General features: G+C 44.0%; 1 protein-coding gene across 1 annotated transcript in view; it reads right to left on the reverse strand.

Moving 5' to 3' along the window:
• The window catches only part of CCDC33 (coiled-coil domain containing 33), a 1,193,032-nt gene that overhangs the window by 1,114,892 nt on the left and 54,723 nt on the right, over positions 1–23,417 (reverse strand). Inside the window, exons 2-3 of the mRNA XM_085643888.1 lie at positions 14,486–14,928; positions 13,365–13,565 (exon numbers count right to left, since the gene is read on the reverse strand). Coding sequence (XP_085500014.1) covers positions 13,365–13,565; positions 14,486–14,928 — 644 coding nt within the window. The remainder of the gene's footprint in view (positions 1–13,364; positions 13,566–14,485; positions 14,929–23,417) is intronic.

Raw genomic sequence — 23,417 nt, forward strand, 5'->3', positions numbered from 1 at the left:
ATAGTCTGGGAAGGGAAACATCCATTACAACATAGTCATTACATCGCGCTGCTTTTACAACGCAGCTGTAACAACGCAGCTGCCTTTCCATCTCATGCCATGACAACGCATGCATTATAAAGCATGTAACTACAACGCATGCCATTACAATGCATACCATTACAAAACATTATAAGGTAAGTAATGGTGTTTTTTTTTTGTTTTAGGGGGTGTATGGGTTTTGGGGTAGATGGGAATAGTAATTTTTACCCGAACACTATCCAACACTTACTCTACTTTTGCACACACTGGAGTGGGAATAGTAATTTTTACCCCTACACTATCCAACAATTAACCTACTGTTGCACTCATTGGAGTGGGAATAGTAATTTTTACCCCTACACTATCCAACACTTACCCTACTGTTACCCTAAAAATATTATGCGTTGTAATGGTATGCGTTGTAATGGTGTGGGTTTTAATGTAACGGTATTTTTTTTAAATGTGTTGTAATGGCATGCATTGTAAAATCAATTGATGTAATGGTAGTTGCGATGTAAAAACCGCGTTGTAAAAGCATTCGTTGTAAATGTTTGCGTTGTAATATCATATATTCTCTTGGAAGATCATGATCCTGGAGCCCTCATATCGTAAGTCTCCCAGTGTGTGTGCTTCTCGGAAGATCATGTCTCTATCTAGGAAGTTGAGGAACTTCTCAATGATGGGACGTGGGGAGGCCCCTGGAGGGTGATTTCCTTTTAGTGCTCTATGTGCCTGTTCTATTAAAGGTATGTGGATAAAAGTTCACCAGAGAAGGTAGTTCTCAGCCATGAGGTAAGGAATTTATTGGTGGTGCTGCCCTCCGCCCCCTCCGGAAAACTGACAAATCGCAAATTGTTGCGGCGGGCCCAATTTCTGCATCTTCAATCCACCATAGGACGTCAGAATTGATCTTTCGCTGATTCTCAGTTCCCTTCTTTACTCCCTGGCCTCCACTTCAGAGAGTCTCGTCTCTGCCACCGTCACTCTTTCTGTGACATTGCGAAGGTCTTGTCGCAGGAGGGATACCTCAGAGCACACTCCCCTAGTTTTGCTTTCCAGGGCTGTTCTGGAGAAGTGTATGGCTTGCAGTATATCCGCATTGCTTGAGCCAGGTGCAGCGCTCTACTTCTGGTCCACCGGGGGTGTGGCCACTCTTGCATAGATTGTTGAGGATCCTTATCCTTGACCATGCTTATGGCGAATCTCCGTGATTAACAATCAGGTAAACAGTGATCCTCGTTCGACCAAGTAGAGGTCGGCCCTGTCCATCGTAGAGATGGAGGAACAGGGTCCCCCAGAGCGCCAGCACAACACAGCAGATTAATGTAGTTCGGTCCTAAGCCCCTGCAGTGAGGGAGTTCCAAGACGATTATATGTACTAGGTGTGTCTGTCAGGTAGTGGAGGCCTTGGCAATCCCCCTTCACTGGCCCCCAACGCACATATCTCACCGATCATCAGCTGCAGGGTAGCTCGCCTCCATTCAGATGGGTGTCCTAAAGTATGTGAATGACTCCAATGTGGGGGTAAGCGGGGGGAGACAGCCCAGCTGGTTGGCAGCACTCTCAAAAATGTCTTGAAGGTCAGTGACAGTAAATAATTCCCTCTGGGGCACCAAGCAATCCCTCCATTTGAGGCGCTGCCTCTATCTCAGCCAGCTTCCTCCCACAAGCTCTGGGACAGTCGCATTGCAGGGAGGAGAGTCGGGGAGGCGGCGCCCGCCACGGGCCACTGCTGTTCGTGCACTCAGCGAGGGGGGAAAAACAGAAGGGGGGACCCCAGGAGGCACCGGATCAAGTTTCGCTAGGCCGCCGGCACTCCCACACCGCAATCACACCCCTCGGTGTTCCGTGATACTCGAACACCGTCAGGCTGCCTCCAGGTTCAGTCTAGGCCGCAGTCTTGGGCTTTCACCGGAGGCCAGGACGCCCCAGGTACACTTAGAGTTGTCTGGCAAGAAAAGAACCAGCCCACGTGCGCCTCTGTGCCCCCAAGGACACCACTCCTGCTGGATCTCCTCGCAGAGCCCCAGGGACAGTGCTTAATTTGTGCCGGTGCTTTCCAGTGCTTAGCACCAGCACTTAATTGACAGGGCCGGGTCTACGCATCTCGCACGTGCGTCATTGATGTTTTTTAAAATGTACCTTAGTAGTGTACTCAGCATGTACAAGGAGCGGTTAACAATGACTGCGTGTGAGACGACTAACGCTCACTTGCTTCTCTTAATTAGCTGCCGCGCACGGTGCCATCCAAGAGAGAATAAATTATTATGTTGTGGTGGTGCTTGTGATCATGGCGGCCGCAGCCCTTCTTGGTCACTTATTGACAGTCACACAGTGAGTGGGCCATGCGTGCACTGCACAGTTGACTGTGCGTGCGCCGTGCGGTGCGTGTTGCTTGAAGGTGAGAGGGTGCAGGGTGTGGGACCAGTACACACACTGGCGCAGTGCTTAATTTGTGACGGTGCTTTCCGGTGCTCAGCACCGGCACTTAATTGACAAAGCCGGGTCTACGCATCTCACACGTGCGTCATTGATGTTTTTAAAAATTTACTTTAGTAGTGTACTCAGCGTGTTCAGGGAGCGGTTAACAATGACTGCGTGTGAGACGACTAACACACACTTGCTTCTCTTAATTAGCTGCCGCGCACGGTGCCGTCCAAGAGAGAATAAATTATTATGTTGTGGTGGCGCTTGTGATCATGGCGGCCGCAGCCCTTCTTGGTCACTTGTTCACAGTCACACAGTGAGTGGCGGCAGCAGTACTGCCTGTCTGGCACACACACACACACACACACTGATTTATTGGGGCACCAGGGGCGGGCTGGATTTGAGTTCTAACTTCTGACTGTTCTGATATGGGGGTAGGTAAGGGCTGTGGGGGCCGCTGTACGCTCATCCGATTTTTGTTCCATGACCACGCGCGCCACGCTCCAGCATAACCACCGTAGCCAGTATCACTGCTAACCAGGACATTACTGATGGTGGTTCTGGTAGCATTGTTGGGTACTGGGTAGAGCAAACAGCAGCAGTGCACCAGGCCTCCTAATCTCGTAAAAAATCAGTTATTCACTGAGCCGGACCGTCCGCCCACCACGAGTAACGGTAAGATTGAAGTTAATAAATGAGTGAGTTAGTAACTATTGAGTGAGCTAAACTAAGCGGCTAAGCCAACTGAACTAACTTCTTGCCATTCCAATACCGTCAGTACTGAATACCGTGCAAAAACCAACGCTGTGTTTTTATTTTTGGTAGTGTGTGAGTGAGGATCCGGTTGTATTGTAAGATCACCGGCGTGGGGGGGGGTGTGAGAGGCAGCTCCATAATACTGATTATTAGGAATAAAAATAGGATGCAAATGCTGCAATTCAGATTCACTAATGGCCCACCGGCCGTAGCGGTATAGTCGTGTTGGCGCCGCAGTACTGCACTGACCTGCGCAGGCTGCGGGTTTAAGTAAACCTACTAGGCCTGGCTGTCCTAGCCTACCCGCCCAGCCGCTCGCTGACTTGTCCAAACATGGCGGCTGGTGCTCGCAGCCGATCCCGATGGTAATGGTTTCACTTGCTTTCTCGGGTGTGGTGTTGTCGCAACGGATAGTGATGCAATATATATTAGTTTTTAAATTGATTCCCGCGGGTTCAGGGCTCATTGTTCTTGTGTTATATTGTTGTTGTGTTTAGTTGTTGTCGACATCTGAGTGCAGAGTGCACAGCCTGTTGATGGTATGAATAGTACTTAAAGCTCTAAGCCATCGCAGTTGCCTGCCCTGCCCTCATTTGCAAGGTTTGCATTACAGACCGGATTCTGAGTCATGTGGTGGGGTGATAGGGTGCAAGCAATTGCTATTGAAACCTCTCCTATTGTAGTATGTTTGGCGATGACAGCGACGACATATAAACGAGCGAATAACGTCAATTGACAAATGGTGGTCGTTGTGAAGACTGATCTTTTTAAAGGTTGTAGGTCTCTGAATTCTGACTAAACTATGAAGCACATTGTCGGAACATGGCTGGTCTTTGCAACATTGTTGTGCAAAGCAAAATCCCCCCACCCCCCAACCTCCCCGCAGAAGTAAGCATCTAATGCTAACCCCTACCAAATTCCTAATAATTTGTAATAGGATGTTTACCCACACTGCTTAGAACAAGCACACATGACCGACACAAAGTTCGATCAGCAGCTGAACGGCTTTCTCATGGGAATCGTTAAAAGGACATTGAAAAGAGAAATGCAAACTCCAAATGCTGAGCTGGTTATCGGTGATTCCTTGCCAAGCTCCAGGGCCAGACTAGAGACTTCAGAAGCGACTGAACTGACAATGTATAACATCGCACAATCCAAAAATCAAAATGGTATCAAAGTATTGTGACAGTGACATCAGTCAATATGGTCATTTTGAAAGCCATTTCCGTGCCAATCCGCACCAAGTTGTAAATGTCTTCTTGCAGGTCACCCTTATTTATCTAACATTTTATTTTTGTTAAAGCAAAGTTTCAATCAAATGAGGTGTGCTTATTGGTGCAGTAATCGATCTGTTCAATATTCCAGCTTTACTCTAGTGTTTACTTGGCTATGGCTTGCGTGTTATGTTCAAGACAGTCCATCTGTAGCTTGGGTAAAATGTCTAATTCAATGTACTGAGTCTGAGCGGCATGTATAATTTCAGTGTGGCTAGACTTGTTTTACAATTGCTCGCACGACGCACACTTTTTTGATGTTGACTCTTCCTGTTGCCCAAAGAGATAGTAACGGCCCTGCTCTCTGAGAGTGTTGCCTGGGCCGTAGAGTGTGCCCGGCCCCGGTAGTAGGTGGGGGAGGGTGGGCGGGGGCACGCAGCATCACTGAGGCCGCAGTGTGTGTAACACTTGGTGTGGGGAGGGGGAGGAGGGAGCGGTGGCAGAGGGAGGGACACAAACAATCACACAGCTGTTGCCTCGCAGCCTCAGACGGGGGCAGAGATATGTCTATGCGTGCGCCACATGGTGGAAGTGAAGACACAGCCTCCTCCTGGTACCTAGGCTATGGCGCAGCATAGAATGACGTAAGCATCCCCTTACAACATATGATGAATACATACAAACGAATCATAAGTTCTGTGAATTTCATTGAACAAAAATCATCAGTTTCAAAACCTATAATCATAAGGATGACGACCTAACATCACCTTTTCCCTAATTGACAAAAAATACGTAATTCCTGTGAAATACAGATTTTTTAGAATCCTACACGCAGCCTGATATTCTTGACACCAGGTAATTAGCATCAAAGCTTGCTAAGTATTTTAGATCATAAAAACATCAAAACTATCTGCCAACCTTTGCATACTCAGCCTTTTCTTCATGAAAGGTAAACAACCCTGAACAGCAGTATTCCAGAATCATTGTTAGTTGATCCTTTCAAACTGCACCATCAAATACTTCTCACTTCCACATAGTGTGATTCTTAGCATGTCAAACATGTTTCTCCCATCTCTGAACCGCGTTCCTTTACCTGCACATTATACACTAGACAGCATAGTTCTGGATTTCACTTGATATTTTCAATAAACTGTTTCCTGCTTGAAAAAAGGTTCTTTTTTCATGCCAACTGCACCAAAATAAGTCTGTAATTAAAAAATACATTACAGTCGCAGAGAGTGGTAGACTCAGGGGTCAGACTGAGCATCATCGGCGAAGCCACAGTGTGTGTGAGAGGGCAGCTAAGGTGGCACAGTGACGGAGGGGTCTTCTTAGGTGATACCGGGTCACAGAAATAAGAGACTCCGGGGCCAGAGAGCGGTGGCGTAGTTGGAGAGAACGCGACCCCTGCAGCGGTGTCTGTCTGTGTGTTCCCACTTCCCAGGCCATGATCACCCCATGTCCCAGCTGGTGGTACCTATGGGGCAGGCGGCTGCGGAAGGCACTGACTGCTGGCACCTGCCCTGGGCAAAGAGGTTCGCCTGAAACTTCTGGCAGCGAGCGAAGGGGCCTCGGAGGGGTGCAGCACTGCAGCAGGCTCCAAGGGGTCTGAAGGAGAAGAGAGGCAGAGACTAGAGAGGCTCTTAAAGCAGACAATGCTTCAACAAAAGAGGCAGCATGGGGCTGTGGAGAGAGGTTCCTAAAACAGGGACAGTTTCAAGAGGGAGCAGCTATACCCAGGGGTGTGGACAGGTCACAGGTGTTCAGATAACAGCAGTGCTGTGGGAGGCGACCGGCTGGGGCCATGGAAAGATGCTGCTATGCCAGAAATATTCAGGGCCGGGAGGGACAGCCTGGGCCTGTGGAGAGAGCAGTACTGGGAGAGAGGTTCTTATTTCAGCAATCTTCAGCTCAGGGAGGGACAGGCACAGGCTGGGGCTGTGGATGACTTGTGTAAATACTTCATTGGGTATTTTTCACTGCAGTTTCTCATGAGGACGTACAATTAATTATAATTTTTTTAGCCCAATCATGCACTCAGTGCATTTGACACCGCCTGGGTGCTGCTTCAGGACTCAGGAGGAGTACTTCTGTGGTATCTCTTTTAGTGAGTTGCTTTTGGCTGTAAGATCCCATTTAGAGCGCTATATTATCAGAACATGACGTCGGGCTTGTCTAACCTGCCCGCAGCTAGGCAATAATGTTTTTTAAGCCAGACTGCATGTGTGATTTGAGGCTGATGATGATCATGAAATATTGAGCGCCGGACACTCGCCTGGATGTACCTAGAAGAAGTAGAACACATTTGGAATGCTGGGCTGGCTGGTTAGACCTTCACAATGCTTAGAAAACGAGGAAACCCCGAATGGGTGTTTTCCTGCACTGCCGTGCCCACCACTGCCACAACATAAAATCACCCACCACCACCATATATATCATGAAAAGCACGATATTAGTTAAAGTGGTTGCCTTTTTTCCTACCAGTAAGTAAGTAGTTGCACACCTAATTAATAAGCCTATAGTCTTAAAGGCTCTGTAAGTGTGCAGTGTGCCATGGTTTGTGCTTGTAAATTTGTAATGTAATTGTTAGTAACGTATTAAAGATTATGTGCAAAAACAACTGACAGGAGTAGGTTAGCGTCAGCCTCAGTGTCCTCCATTGATGTAATTCGAACTTCTAAGCAATCCAGATATCGTTATGTAACATTGATGGTAAGGGTGGGCGGACAACTCCGTTCTGCCCACGGAATTTGCGGAGATTTGCTCTTCCGCCTTCCGCGATAATAGGCGGAGAAACAGGGCAAATCTCCGCACATTCGGGGCATAACGGAAGTTGTCCGCCCGCCTCCCGCCTGCCTTAAATACATTAAAATAACAATTGTTAAGAGTAACCTTACCTTATCGGCGGCATCCCCGGGCTCTCATCCTTTTCCAGCGCGTCTTCTTCTGGGAACTGCGCATGCGTGGGAGCCCGCGCATGCTCATTCCTTGGCAGTAACAATTGGTATTCTAATGTATTTAAGGTGAGCGGGAGGCGGGATGAGCGTAAGGGAACTATGCGGAGAGTGCGGAGATTGGTTTCATATCCGTGCCTCTCCGCATAGGTCCCTTACGGACATTACGTCCACCCTTAATTGATGGCAGCATCAAAACTGTGAAAATTGTTCCAGCGCCACTGGCTTGGGTGCCTTTATTTGCCATTTTCATGCGTTCTGGCCTGGGTGCCTTTGTGTGATGTTTCCATGCTTCCTGGTCTGAGTACTTATGGGTGAGATTTCCATGGTTTCTGGCCAGGGTGCTTACATGTGATATTTCCATGCTTTCTTTCATGGTTGCCTATCTATGTGTGATATTTCCACGGTTTATGGCCTGGGTGCTTATGTGTGACATTTCCACGGTTTATGGCCTGGGTGCTTATGTGTGCCATTTCCATGCTTTCTGGCCTGGATGGTTGTCAGGTCATCATTTGCAATTTACTATGCTTTCAAACTTAATACAGAGAAATATGTCATGTAAAATATGTTGTGCACAATTTTTGTCTTTCTTTTTACAAAATGTTATTGAGGGTAGAATTCTCTCCCAAACATCTCTAGCAGGCTTTAAGTTCGCTGCGCTTGCTAGCTACACGCCGCTGGTGGTCCAACAAAACTTGCCAGGGCTGCTTTGGGTTCCCAGTCTGGCCCTGAGTGTTGATTAATGAATCATTGTTGTGAATCACAGTGTGTAACTAACTCTGCACACTGCCACCTCACCCTGCTTTTGTAGTAATACCACCAGAGGCCAAAACTTAAAAGTGAGGCAAACTTTACAGACTTTGTATGTCTTTTGAGTGAGCGCTGCAGGGCAGGCAGGGGTATGTGTGAGTTGGAAAAAGCCTGAATTTGAGTAGGCAAAGTAGGATCCATTTGGGTTGTTCTTATAATCAGTCATGGTAATAGATGTACAGATGCAGAAATAAATGTCTCTGTTGCAAACTGCAAATAAATATTAATTGTGCCTGTTACTTAGATGAATTGACATCACACTTCGCACTTGTCTAGCATGTTTTCTTTCACTTTGGTTCCCTAGAGCGTCACATACTGGACAGAAGAAGATTTCAAGCTACTTCACAAAAGTCAAGCCCAAAGATGATGAGGAGCCCGCTAGCAAACTTGCTAGAAAAGACCATGTACTTCCAGTGGATGAAGGGAACAAGGAAGATGATGAAGTGCGAGCGAAGGCACTAGATCAGAGTGACACCACTACTAGTAGCAGCGTTATCACCCCTACAGAAGCAAAGACACAAGATAGTCCTGTTAGAGATGAGCAGCATCATGCTGTGGAGATTGGTACAGAGACAGAGGAAACACCAAGCACTAGCAAACAGTTTGACAGATCACTTAAGCCACATTCAGACAGAGGTTTTAGGAAAGGCATTCTCCCTAAAGGTTGGAAACATGACCAACAAATATATTTCCAACGCAAGCATCCCTAGCTAATTGTTAAGGGACCTAACCTTGGCTGTTCTGTGTGTCGCCAAGTCCGTGATCTTGGTGCTGAGAAATCCAGGGGAATGAAATTGTACAAAGAATGGATTGAGTCTACTGTGAAGGCATATTGCACCAATATCGAACAACAGCAGAAGTCATTGAGGAAAACAGATTGGAGAACATGCACAAAGCAAGGCTCATATTGCAACTTTAAAAATCTTAGAAAATGCAAAAAAAGATCCTTTATTGCAAGTAACTGCAAAAGCGCAATCTTTACAAATGTCAGCAACAGCCAGAATATTCTGAATATCTTATAAGGAAGCAAAGCGGAACAGGCCAGCGTATGGTTTTGAAACCGAGATAGACTGCCACAGTTGAATGAACTAGATATGGGGCGAATTTTGCACTCCAATGTAGCTTGCTCAAACATACAGCGCCACATATCCTCAAAAATGAAGAAGAAGATATTTGCCAAGATTATTGAACTTTCCCCAAAAGTAATTATTTTACTAGATGAAGCCACTGCATTAAATAGGAAAAGTTCCTTAATTGTGTACATGCGAATGCAGCTACCTGGCATGGACTCCCCAGCTAATATTTTTGTTGACCTCATTCAGCTGAGTGATTTGTCAGCTGACGGCATAGTAAACAGTTTACTATCTGCACTAAAAAAAATACAGTTAACATCAGTGAGGACTTTCTTGCCAAATGCCTGGTTTCAGCTGCCTGTGATGGAGCTTCAGTGATGTTTGGCCGCCAGAGTGGTGGTGTAAAGAGGTTGCAAGAAAAAATCTCTCCCAATATTGTAGCCTGGTACTGCTCAGCACATCACCTGGAACTTGCCGTTCATGATGTCATGAAAGATACTGGCGCTACAAATCATTTCAAAAACTTACTTGATAAGCTGTATTCTCTATTTGCCACATCTTTTAAAAACCGTTTGGAGCTAAAAGAATGTAAAGAAGCTCTGGACATTCAGCTTTGCAGAATAGGTAGAGTGTTAGATACTCGTTGGGTTGCATCAAGCTTCAGAACAGTGGAGGCTGTTTGGAATGCTTACCCTGCTCTCTACAAGCACTTTACTAGAGCAGCTGATGATGGGTCCCGTTACAGTTCCACACGAAATATGTACACAGGCCTAGGGAGGCGGTTATCATCTACACAGTTTGTTGCTAATCTTGGCCTCATGTATGATGCTCTTCAGGAGTTATCAGAGTTATCACTCGAGTTACAGAAACGTGACTCTACAATCATTGATGCTCATCGAGCTATTTGTCGGCAATGGAACCACTTCTCACAGTGTAAAAAGGGCTTAGAAGAAAATATATCCCAAGGTGTGATGCTGCACAAAGGAAAGACCACTGACAAAATCATTGAACAGGGACAGTTTTTTAGTAGCCTTGCAGAAATTCTAAGACATCGTTTGTTGTCTACAGGAGGTACTAATTCTACTGACAAAAAGGCTGAATATGATACACTGATTAGCGAAGTGAAAGTTTTATACAGCAGTACTGCCCTGATGAGCTACCTGTTCTTTATGGTGAAAGTGAAATTGAGTCTCTGTGTAAAAGATTCAACATTGCCAGTCGAGAAACCATACGTGATTACAGAGAGTTTAAGAACTCTGGGGGAAAAGAAATTAAAAGGCAGTTCAAGGAGCTTTTGATGGCCTTACACACTATTGCTATCAGTACTGCAGAATGTGAGCGGGACTTTTCTCAAATGAATCTCATTTGCAAATCTACAAGAGCATCGTTGCTGACTGAAACAACATGTTCTTTAATGTTTTTAAATCTTGTTGGCCCACCGTTGAAGAGATTCAACCCCATCCCCTATGTCCAGTCCTGGCTTGCAAAAGGACGAAGAGCAGCTGATGACACTAGGAGTAAAGCAAGGAAAGAGGAAGACTTGGAATGCACAAGCAATTTGGACTGTTTGTGGGCTTTTCTAGAAAAATAGATGCTAGCCAATTGCAACTGAGAAAGCATGTGTCATTGAATTGTTTTGAAAAAGTTAGGCTTTACTGTGTTTGGATATTTAGTTATTGTTCTAGTGTATATAGGTTATTTATTTGTGTTTATAACACTTTTTCAACAGTGTCAATTTATTTAATATTTTGATATAGTTATGTCTCTTCCTTGTTTGGATGTTATATTTATTGTTCTATTTTATATATGTTATGTATTTTGTTTTTATAAGACAATACTTTTTCGTTTTTCATTTTAGAACGTGTATTTATTTGACGGTATTTATATATATTTTAGTTCTTTTGTCTTTGTTTATTATTTGTATGGCACTATGGTCATTTTGCACTAATAGGTATGACTTGAGATCCTGTCCAGCCAGCAATTACCTATTCTTTTGGCTTGTTTACCTATAGGACTTTTTGGGGAAGATGAAATTTTTCTGTGCTTTATGTTAAGATACAAATCTTTAATTAAAAAGTCATATTTTGAATAAATGCCTCTTTTCTAATCTCTGTCTTATCTGTGTGCTACAGAACATCTGAGATGGCCTGGATCAGCTCCACACCTCTTCAACCCCAGTGCTCCAGTTTCTTCACCCTGCTGCTAGGTGTTGCACAGACAGGTTGCCATTTTCTTATGTGAATGTGGCCACTCTGCTTCGCACACTTGTGGCCATCGCTGGTCTATCAGCCCTTAACAAATGCTCGAATGAGCGCAGGGTGAAGGCGGCAGGACTCTCATAAGGTCTTAGTGCAGCATTGAACTGTGGAATGGCCGGATTACAGACAGATTTGGCTCCGTTGTCCAGTGCTCACGATAGATGCATTTTAGTCGGCCATATTGCTGGTAACACCATCTGTAGATCTACATTTTTATAAATGTATACATAAATTTGCAGTTTCAATGGTAAGACTCAAAGGGTGCTTGATAACTGACTAAATTCAAATTCAATAAAAAATAACAATAAAAGATTACACTAAAAGTAAAGAAAAATAGTAGTTATCTTGGTTAATTGGCCATTTTGCTGCATTGGTTTCACAGAAAAAGACGTACAATTGGAGACTTAAAATTTAAGATCCAATGATCATGAAAACTACATTTTCACTTGTATAAGCCACACACTCAAGGGCCACTGCTCCTTCACTTAATAGGTCTGCAATACACCGCTTCTGTTACAGTTAGGGTTTGACTCTATAATTTGTATTTTACACAACGCTGTATTATTGCTTCATATTTCTGTGTGCAGTAATGAGAAAATGTACTTATGTATGAAAGTAAATATGTTTGCCTGTTATCCTATCAAAATTACTTTGATAATGAAACATCTACAATTTAAATGCTGTAGGGTTGAATTGTTTTTGATATACTAGTAAAATAATTATTTTATGATCCATAGGATACTGAGGAACAACTCAAAAGTTTGTTTTTAATTTCGAATAATAAAGACTGACAGAGTCTCTTTGAAAGGACAGTGATTACCTGAAAAGCACTAGCAGGTCTTTTCTATGAAATTTTTCTTAATTGCTCGATACTGGCTTGATACTTCATCACTCTTTGCAGCAGGAGGCGCTGTTGCAGATTCTTAAAAAAAACAAACTCACTGGACTGGTTCAGCTGAGGTTTGCTGTCAGGGCCCTTTCTCTTTTTCAATGTTTCAGGAAGGTCAGACCCTGATTCACCCACATCATGGCCGTTGGCACTATGCTAACGCAAGCCTTCCCACGAGCCACTAAATAGAATATATCCCTAGGCTAATTTACACGGGTCCGGGCAAAATGGCGCCTGTGACCTGCAGCTATTGAACATTGTATAGCACTTCTCTGCCCCCTGCTGCAGATTTACATCTCAGGCGTTGGCTGGGCTGCCAGATACTGTAGTTCAGGTCAATCCAATCACTCTCTGACTACAGCTGTGAACTCACTTACCCTGCTAATGCTCCTCAACGCTGATCCTTCTTAAGACTGAAACCCAGTGTTAAATGTGAGGCAGTGGTCACAGCAAGAGTGGAATGCAGGCCTCTGCGGCGCAGGTGGTCTCCCAAACTACCAGGGAACACCAAAATCTTTATAGGGGACCCCAGCCAAAGACCAAGGAGTATCTGTGAGATATGGGAGACTCAAAGACCCTTGCTAACCCTTAATTCTGCAGAGGAGGTGGGGGGCCTTATTTTTTCGATACGCGACTGGGTTGCAGATGGCAGACAGTGGCACTCGTTTTTGGAGACTGGACTTATTTTTCATCACAAGGACTTGATGGACAGCAGGAGTGAAAAAGAAAGGGGAGAAAGAAGAGGGAAGAGAAATATAGGATACCATGGACAAAAAGAGATAGCTGGGTTGAAAAATAACCTGCAAGCGTGAAATAAAGAGACATATTGTGTTGTGGTGATATGGAGCCATATGATTTGATCGCAGCTGCATTTGTTAGACTATCGCACTGTAAACACACATTTCAAGATGGACGCCTTTAAGACGCAGCCATCGAAGGATGCAAATTCTCTTTTTACTTACATGATGATGGATGTTGGGGTCTGGCTCTGGACTGTAGCCTGGCGTGGAAAGGTGAAAGCTGGCATCACTGGGTAGCCGTCTTCGATGGGTCCCCACTGGCTCAGCAGATGGACCATGTGGAGGCTCTGGAGAGGAAGCCTCCAGCAAAGGGTCTGGAGAGGGAGTTTCCTCTCTTACAGCAGGGGGCAGTTCATTCTTCACCTGGAGTAGGGAGAAGAAGAAACATCTAAGGAAAAATTGGGGATATATTCGAAATTAAAGGATTTTCATAAAGGCTGTTCTGGCATCATCAATTTCAATCATTGGACCCTCCTTCTTCCTCATTTCCACTGTGTCTCCTCTTTTGTGACCTGCTACAGACCCTCAGATTAAAGTATTAGAACCTTATGTGCAGTACTGGTGTGGAACTTTCCACTTGACTATCAGCACAGTCCAGTACCTCAGTGTTTGGATGCCACACACAGGTACACCCCAACGCTCGGTGGTGTGTTAATGCCAATACTGTCAATATTACAATACTGTCACCCACAGATAACAGTCTCAGAGTACAGTCCTGACTTGCAGAGTCCCAATAATTAAATGAAGTGCACATCAAACATGTCCATTCTGCCCTTCAATAGAACTCCATATTCCAGTAATGACCACAACGACCTGCTCTGCCAACACAATTCAGATCTAGAATCTGCATCACCCCCTAATATTTATTTAAGTTTTGGGCTCAAACCTGAATCTTTCAGTGAACTTAATTCTGGAACCCAAGTGTGTGTTGTGTATTTTGATAAATGACACGGACACATGGTTTTTCTGATGCTCCTCATTCTTTACCCAAAACACAACTGATAATTCAGTACTAGAATTCCTGAACAGCGCACTTCAAACCATTTTTCTAACAATTTCTGTTACTGCATGACAAAGGATGTGCACATAATTTTGCCAATACTCCATAATCCTTATTTTAGGTGCCCACAGTTTTTCAGACATTGTCCCACCGTGAGCTATATCATTTGTCTTGGTTTTGATTCTGTTCAAAATAGGAGAAGATGTGAGTTGCTAAGGCTGCTCACCTGGCTAGCACATATTCGAACTCGCTGGCTGGAGTAAATAACCTTTGTATGTCTTACCTCTGGGGTCAAGGCACGGGCTGTTGTAGACGTAGGTTGGGGGGCTGGCACCTCTAGCTTGGAGGTAGTGGATCGGTCAGTCAGCTCTTCTTCCTTGCCTCTATGATTCAGAAGGTTGGGCCAAGGCGCGGTTTGAACGGAAAGGGACGATGGCGCTCGAGCCTTTGGTGGGCGGTGTTCATGGAAGGAAACCGTGTATGCCAGCCTCCCACAATGCATTGCCAGCTCTTCATTGCGCACCCGTAGAAGTGCCATGATGTTTCCATAGCGATAGAGGTCCTCGTTCTTCCCAGCCAGCAGGTTGATCCGAGGCTGATTGGTTCGGGGATAAATGGCAAAGAAGGCTTCACCCACCTTTTGCCCATTCTTGCTGGAGGCATTCCGCAAGCGCATCACCTCAATCTTCAGCCTCACATCATGGTTCTTGTCGTTCTTGCAGAATCCTTAGGAAAATGACAGAACATGCAAACATTTAGCATCAGGTCGACATACTGGACTAGGCTGAGCCTCCCTCAGACATTAATTCGGTGAAAATAGGGAGATGAAGGATGCTGCAAAATGGTATCGAGAATGGTGATTCCATCCTAATGACTGCACATTTGTTGTATTGCCATGAGTGTTATGTAAAAGCAACAAAGTTCTTTATGTGAGGTATAGTTCCGGTGTAATTGCTTTACTACATCATTTATGATGGGGACAGTACAATAAAGGATTCAGTTAATTACTACAATATAGGATTAGATGTACAAAGCATTTTTGTGGTTGCAAACTGTGATTCCGATTATGCGGCCGTAACAATGCTTTTTGCAATGTATTATACCCATTTTAGGAGTCTGTCATTTTTTTCCTGACCCATAAATTGGTTTTATAAATGGATGGAAGGGGAGTGTTGTATGTATCACTTCCAAATACTGATATATATAGGAGAGCAGGGAATCCATACTATTTAGAGACAGTTTGATTGACAAGAAGCAATATAAAAGCAAGAATCACAAGAAAAATAAAAATAGTGACGAGATGAACATTAGATTGATTGTTTCAGTTAGCAAACAAGAACAACAGCTAAGGGCCATTGCCCTTTTAACAAACAATGGCCCATCGTACATACAGATCCAACTATAGGGCCTGCTCTCCCGAAGAACCCTGCATTAAATTGAGAGCCCCATCCATGAGCAATGCATTAGTTACAAGCAGCCTCGAAGTAACACAAACTAGTAATTGGCTGTGGTCCAGGAATGGGTCTTCAATTGCAGCTCATGCAGAGCATGTCGTTTTGGTGTGAACATGTCACAATATAACACCGCATTCAGCCACAACCCAATAAAACTAGATGGTTTCTATATGTGAAAAACTGATCATGCAGTTCATGGTTTAGAATGCACTTGCAAACTTAGATATATAGGCAGCAGCAAATTGCACGTACATGTTAAAATTCTTCAACACCTGTGAGTCATGGTAAATTCTTTTCCTACTGTGAATAACTAATTACACAAAGTAATAGTTGTGAGATGAACCGGACCACACAATGTTATTCCCAATTTTGGTATATGCTACTACTAATTTTGTCTTTGCACTTTAGTACGAATTGCACTTTTTGCAGGTATGGCACTTTATAGCAAGGAAGGCGACTAGAACAGACTAAACAAATAAGCAACAAATCACACGATCTGTATTTTATTGTGGTAACAAAATATTGCTTGGATCAATACAGTACTAGCTAACACATAATACAGTACTGGCTAACACATAATACAGTACTAGCTAACACACAATACAGTACTAGCTAACACATAATACAGTACTAGCTAACACATAATACAGTACTGGCTAACACATAATACAGTACTAGCTAACACACAATACAGTACTAGCTAACACATAATACAGTACTAGCTAACACATAATACAGTACTAGCTAACACATAATACAGTACTAGCTAACACACAATATGTGGGGTTTAAGTCTCAATTCAGTACAAGATAGCGACATGAGAGGAGCCAATGAAATGTTACTGGTCAGTAGCAATTCTAATAAGAAGCATGTCAAAGCTCTCTTTGGGCTTCACTCTGAAATGAGGAGACAACAATGGTATTTATTACAGATTTTTGGATATTGATTGTCTTTTAACTGGCTGTTACATTTGTGTCATAGTATTATATATATGTACATATTTGTATATTGTTTTAGTGATCTTGCTAGTTGAACCAATTCATTGATTTTAATAGATTGCACATATTTATTCTTATATTAATGCATGTTCTACTTGCAATTTTCAGCATGTGTTATTTGTGCTTTAATATTATGACTGTAGAGTACATGTTTAGTGATGAGGCGACTGTGATACAAAGCAAGAAGGCAGTCTGTCTTGTGCAATCAAACAAACAAATGCATAGTCTGTTTCCAGTGATTATTATTTGCACTGAATCACATGGGTTAGTTGTTAAAACAACCAAAAGAGACGCTTCTAGGTGAAATGCATATTTGAGCAAGGCCCGACTTGGCCGAAACGTGTCATATGGTGGATATGCTGTTATTTAAATAAATTTACTGAGTAATTTAGAGTCTGTGCCCAGATTTATTGCCATGAAGGAATTCAGGAGTTTGTGCGATATATATATATATCAATAGTGTAGGACTACAATAGCGGTTGTAAGGCACTGCAAAGTTACAATCCCTCAAAGCAGCATGGTAACCCATTTGAATAAGGATTATCATGCCACCTAGGGGTCCCTTCCCCCTTGTGAATGTTTTTAAAAAGTACACATTTCTGTTTAAATGCAGTCCCATTTCCTTTAAGGAAAACAAGCTGCTTTAAAAGAAAGTTTACTCATTGCAATTGTATTTATATAGCGCTTACTACCCCTGACGAGGCGTAGAAGCGCTTTTTCGGCAAGTAGCCCGCTTCTCCGGAACCCATAAAGGATTAGTGTTGAATTAGTATAGTGAAATATGAAAGTAATTTGAGCGGTGGATAGGTTAGTTAGTTATTTGGATTCAGAAGGATAGCAGAAGGATAGAAGAGGGAAAAAAGGTTTGCATTTATATAGCGCTTGTTACCCCCGATCGGGCTTTGAAGAGCTTTTTTGGATGTGAATCACAGACATGGTGGTCTGCTGACCCTCACAGGTCATCATCCCCGTGATGAATTCCAATCGGAGTGAATCACAAATTGTGAACTACGTTTCGAATATTAATGAGATAGGTCGGACTGAGACCCACTCGGAACCTGAATTATCGGAACCATCTTCATTTGTACACAGATACGGTTGGAAAATATTTAGTATATTTATAATCCAGCACCAAAACTTTACAAAGCATTTAATACTCAGATACATTATAATTTATCTACATTAAAAATGCAACTGTGACGTCGAAGTGATTTCTTTTACCAAGTAAATTCAGTGTACTCTCATGTACAATCGCGTGTTCGAGGTAACTAAAACCTTGTGTTTGCGCTCAGGCTGCAGAGTAGAGTTTGGGGTCTGTGTTGCAAGTCCGCTATTTGGAGCTCAGGGCTTTGCACATGCCACACTGCATTTTCCTACTAATATTGACGATTCCCTCATCTCCAACTTAAACAGTAGTGGTTAAACTTTCATCTCTCTTCGAGAAGGACTTGCCTGTTTCTTTACTGACATCAATCTAAGTTCTCTCTGATCATGTGACAGGAAGTGTGTGGGTTTGTCACTTCTATTTGATCATGGCCATCTAAATATTATTTTCTAATTGTTCTACCCTCAACCATTATAACAAGTGTATTCCTCATATGTCTCAGTCCAGTTTCTTCTTTCCTTCAGCTTAATGTTGTCCCCTATTTAAATAGCCGGATACTACCATACCAAATGCTCTGGTGTCTGGTATGCCAGCATGATCTTCGTTCCTGAAGCTGCTGATTTTTGTGCCTATTTTCTCTTTCTAGAGTTGGAGCTGGGCTGGATTTCTCTTTGGACCGCACTTTTGCCTCTGTCATTCTGCTCAGGGTGTATTGTATCCTAGTCAGGGTGTATTGAGATTAGGGGTGGGCGGAATTTGCGAAAGTGACTTTCGCAAATTATCGCGAAAATGTTACAAATCTCCGCAAACACGCGGAAATATCGCGAAGATGCGGAAGTTTTTTGTCCCGCCCGTTCGCTGTATTTTCTGCATGGTCGCGGCTCGCCAACTTACCCATGCGGTTGCTTGCGGGCGCGGCCATCTTGTTTTCACTCTTCTCGCGGTGCATGATCGCGAGAATAAAAACGTGATCGCGCGACTAATGACATTACTGCGGGCGCGAACTGTCGCGAGACAGCGCAAATGGCTACCAACAATCAACATCTTGTGGAGAACGCGACCGGATCCGGAAAACTTGTCGGCGAACGCGGGGATTCAGGTAAGGCGATCGCGCGAGAATGTATTATTTTACAGCGCGAGCAAGAAACAAATTATCGCTAAGCTGCGGAATGCGGAAATTTTGACATTTTTGCGCTCTCCACGGAACGCAAAAATGTCAAATTATCGCAATTTCCGCGGGCGGAATGGAAATTTAGCCCAGGCCTAATTGAGATTGGGTCATCATCTCTCAGTTACTCAATTTTCTATATTATCTATGTTTGTGCAGAAGGTTTGGTGCCTTTGGCTATTTCCTCCTATCAAAGCAACATCATGGATACAGGAAATAGTCACTCTTGCTTTTCCAAGTGAGCCAAGAGAAGAGGGTGCGAGCACTGCTTCTAGTTATTAACAGGCCAATAATAAATGATGAAACCTTGAGAAGGTAACCTTCTGCGTACAAAGGCAGTAACCATTACATTTTTCAATTGTAATTGGACCCACCTATTCTTCACTCTACAGGAAAGTGAAATGCCATCAACCTTTTCTTCAGTGAAACAAAATACAGATGCTCTGACAGCACAATGACAACACCAAGCACGCTATATCACTTACACCACGTCTTCCTGTAAAATCCCACTATGGTCGACCTTCAAAGTCTTGTCTTGTGCAGAATTCGCTGCCATACTGAACTTTATCAAAACCACTTTTTACAAAGATCATGTCTTAACCTGGTTGTTTATTAACACTCTCTGGAGACACTCTCACCTTAGTCAATGACTCTTTCATTCAAGGCATCTTCCTAGAAGCTCTCACGAAAGGACAAATTGTTTGAAATGATAAAGAAACCTACACTAAATCCTGATGGCTTTTCCATAGACCGATCCATCGCTCAGCTACCATTTATGGGCAAGATCACTAAAAAAGCTGTCTTTGTTCAACTCCAAGGTCATATTAATGCTAATCATCTTCTGCTCAACTAACAGTATGGCTTCAGATCACGTTGCAATGCTGAGACCACCACCTTACACATCGTAGACTATGCCCTCCTGCCCATAGATATAAATAGCTCATGCCTTCTTATATTGCTGGACCCTCGTATGCACCCTAGAGTCTTGAATGGGATGTACTGGCAATGTCCCTCTTTGGTTCTCCTCTTAACTTTCCAACCAACACCAGTTTGTTCATTCGGGCACTTCGTGGGACATGGCTGCGTCCTGTTCCGTTATCAAATGTAGCCTATCCTTGTCACCAATTCTCAGCTGAGTTCCTCCTACATTCCTATTCAAAATGCTTAAATCAGTATCTGCCTTAATCTTGACTGCAGCTTGCTGGCTATCTGGAACATCAATTGGAAGATTAAATGCAGGAGCATCAGAATCATTGGAAAAGTATAATTTATGTTCTAATGGTGATAGTTGTCAGTGTTGAGCGTTTAAATCTGATAAAACCTGGAACCTATTAAACAAAGGAGTAGGGGCAGGTTTATTTGCAAAAGACCCAAATGGAGGTTTATAGAAAACAAACAAAGGGAGGGTGCAAATACTAGTACTTTGGGTAAAAGTTAACTCACTAAAGCTTAATAAACAATGGATCATCTATGGCCTGCGAAAATTGATCACAATGCAGTCACCATCAATACTCTTAGGGGATTGGCCAACCCACCCAACTCTGTGGACCATTAAGATCTCTTTTGTAGCAGACGGGTGGAATCTTTTATATTTAGTTAACCAGTCCACGGTTTTGTTACGTAAATCAACCCATGACTTCCTCTGGTCCTCCCTGAGATCAGGGACACCAGCCAAAACTAATACGTAGGGACACATAGCTAGAGGTAGACTCAGCACATCAGTATTGGGCTTAAAACAATTATTCCTTGAACCGTCTCCAGTATTACTAATCAAAGTACTTGTTATAGTGCCTGGAACTGAGAATTCAAATTGGGTATTGTGCGAGCCCAAACATTTTGTTTTAGAACACTGGGATTCTTTATGTGTTTTTCCTTTCATGATGCTGTGGCTTAACATAGGAGGTTCCTTAACTTTACCATCTAAACTTTTCCCATTTTTCCATTTTTACAATTCTTTCCAATCAATTCTTGAATACAAGCCAGCGCAGTTCTCAAAGCAGATTCTTCAACAGTAGCAATAGAATCATCCCCAACAGCATCACGTCTTGATAAGGGAAAAGAAGTAACCACATCAGTCTGTGTACCAACAGAATTAGTCTTTGATATACCATGGTCATTTGCACAATTGGCAGATTGGGATCCCTTTATATTCCTTGTTTTTTATGAGCGCCGACACCTCACTTTTGTTTTACTGATGGCTCTATCACTTTCTTTGCATCAGAAGATTTGGAAACCCGTGTTTTAGTAGCTATACAAGATGCCTCTGGGGCCGCAACTAAAGGTGAAACCGGATCCGACTCAGGGTAAACCAATGACACATTTGGAGGTGTTGCGGGCAAACACGTTTGTACAGAATCTCCCAAATTGGTGTTAGGAACGCCCAGTGATGAACGTCTCTGTAATTTAGATGGATCTAAGGAAAGACGACGTTCCGCTATTTCAATCTCATGAGTCAATAATGAATCCGCCCTAACAATGAATGCGTCCAGAGTACCAGCTACTCCTTTGCGTTTGTTCGAGGTATTTATGGTGTGACTTCTGAAAAAGCACTAATTTTCGCAAAATAATCTAACAATTCAACGAGTGCTATTTGTTTAAATTAAGAATATACAACAGTACCTGCACACTGCAGCTTGTATCAGTGACAATATCAAAATGTCAGAAGAGGGGCCCAGCCCAGCCCAGCCTCTTCCGGGCTCTGACGGGTGCATATGGGCCTGCCCTTGGCCCGGGTGTGTCCCGGGCACGCCCGCGCACGTCCCGTGATGCGGGAGCCCACGGGCGCTTTTGAAACGCCTCCTGGCGCTTAGTGATGACGTTGGTGTCCGAGCGCCACGTAGTGCAGGCCGGGCGTTGCGGTCCCCTTGGACGGAGAATGGCGAACTGAGGCAGCAGGTAAGGGCAGACCACTGCAGGAAAAGCGGGACCCGCACCACATGAGCCCGTGGCTGCTTTTGAAGCGCCTCCTGGCGCTTAGTGATGACGTTGGTGGCCGAGCGCCACGTAGTGCAGGCCGGGCATTGCCGTCCCCTTGGACCGAGAATGGCGAACTGAGACAGCAGGTAAGGGCAGACCACTGCAGGTAAAGCGGGACCCGCACCACGTGAGCCCATGGCCGCTTTTGAAAGCACCGCCTGATGCTTAGTGATGACGTTGATGGCCGAGCACCACGCAGTGCAGGCCGGGCGTTGAGGTCCCCTTGGACCGAGAATGGCGAACTGAGGCAGCATGTAAGGGCAGACCACTGCAGGAAAAGCAGGATTCTAAATTCAGTTACACACCATTCAACGTTATTCACCAAACCTATATCTCTCCACACACTGCATCCAACACATGTTTCCGGCACTCGCCGCAGAATGCCTCAGATGCAGACTTCGTAATGCGGACTTCTACAAGGTATGGGCATGCCCCTCATTACAACCTTCAAGGACGAAGATAACTGCGCTTGTTGCTGACATAGCGACGCAAACAACCTCAAGCCCACACATGAATAGTGCCTACTGGGGCAGCGACACCGTTTAATAGATGTGGCTTTTGCATTACTTAAGCACAGCATAGCCATGGAATGAAAGTCTCTTGCACCCCTAGATACACAGCGGTGGTTGCATGACTTGCTGACCTGGACTAGGGCTGAAACATACACACTCAAGTTGCTCAGTATGAGAGGTGATTCCCGGACAGAAAGTGAGCACTGGGAAACCTTCCTATTTATAGTGGAAGTGAAAGCGGATGAACGACCCTCTTGAATGACAATCGGCTCGTCTACATTAGTTAAGACTGGCTCAACAGGCGCTACAATTATCGCTCTGTTATAGCTAGCATGATGTCCACTGCGCTATACACACATGACACGTTAATGCCCCAGCTTCCATGACCACCCCGGAACGTACTCTCCCAGTTGCTATCACGTCTGGACACAAACTTTGAATACCCACAAGACACTTATTCCTCCTGCCGCCACCTGTGACTCATGGACAGGGTATTGTCCTTCCGCACCCTCACTGACATACTCTTTTCTTTAGAAAAGGAACCCTCGCATACAGTCAGGGATACACCTGGCATGGTGGGGTAATGACGGGAACGCCCACACATTTTGGACAGGTGATTGGGAAATAATGAGATCTTGCAATGTTTAATTCTTTATGGTTAATTACTTATTATTTTTATGAATTGCTTCCCTTGCGCAATCATGTAACCCAAGCAGGGGCCATTGATATTGTCACTATAGCCTGTTGTATTACCTGGACAATCCCCTATTTCTGATGTTGTAGCACTGGAATTATGTGGCAGGAGTACCAATAATGATCACTGCATTGCAACAAAAAAAGCTGTCAATAAAAATATCTGAAAGGAAATAAAAGAGAGTGGTCTGTTGTTTTCTGACAATGTGGAGCTAAATCTTAATTCCTCCTGAGGTGTTAAAAAAAGATAAATAAGTGCCCTCTGAAATTTGACAGGCAGTCAATTAAGATTGTGAGAGATTACCCAGT

This window comes from Triturus cristatus, chromosome 3_1 (genome assembly GCF_964204655.1).
Source record: "Triturus cristatus chromosome 3_1, aTriCri1.1, whole genome shotgun sequence".
Lineage (NCBI taxonomy): Eukaryota > Metazoa > Chordata > Amphibia > Caudata > Salamandridae > Triturus > Triturus cristatus.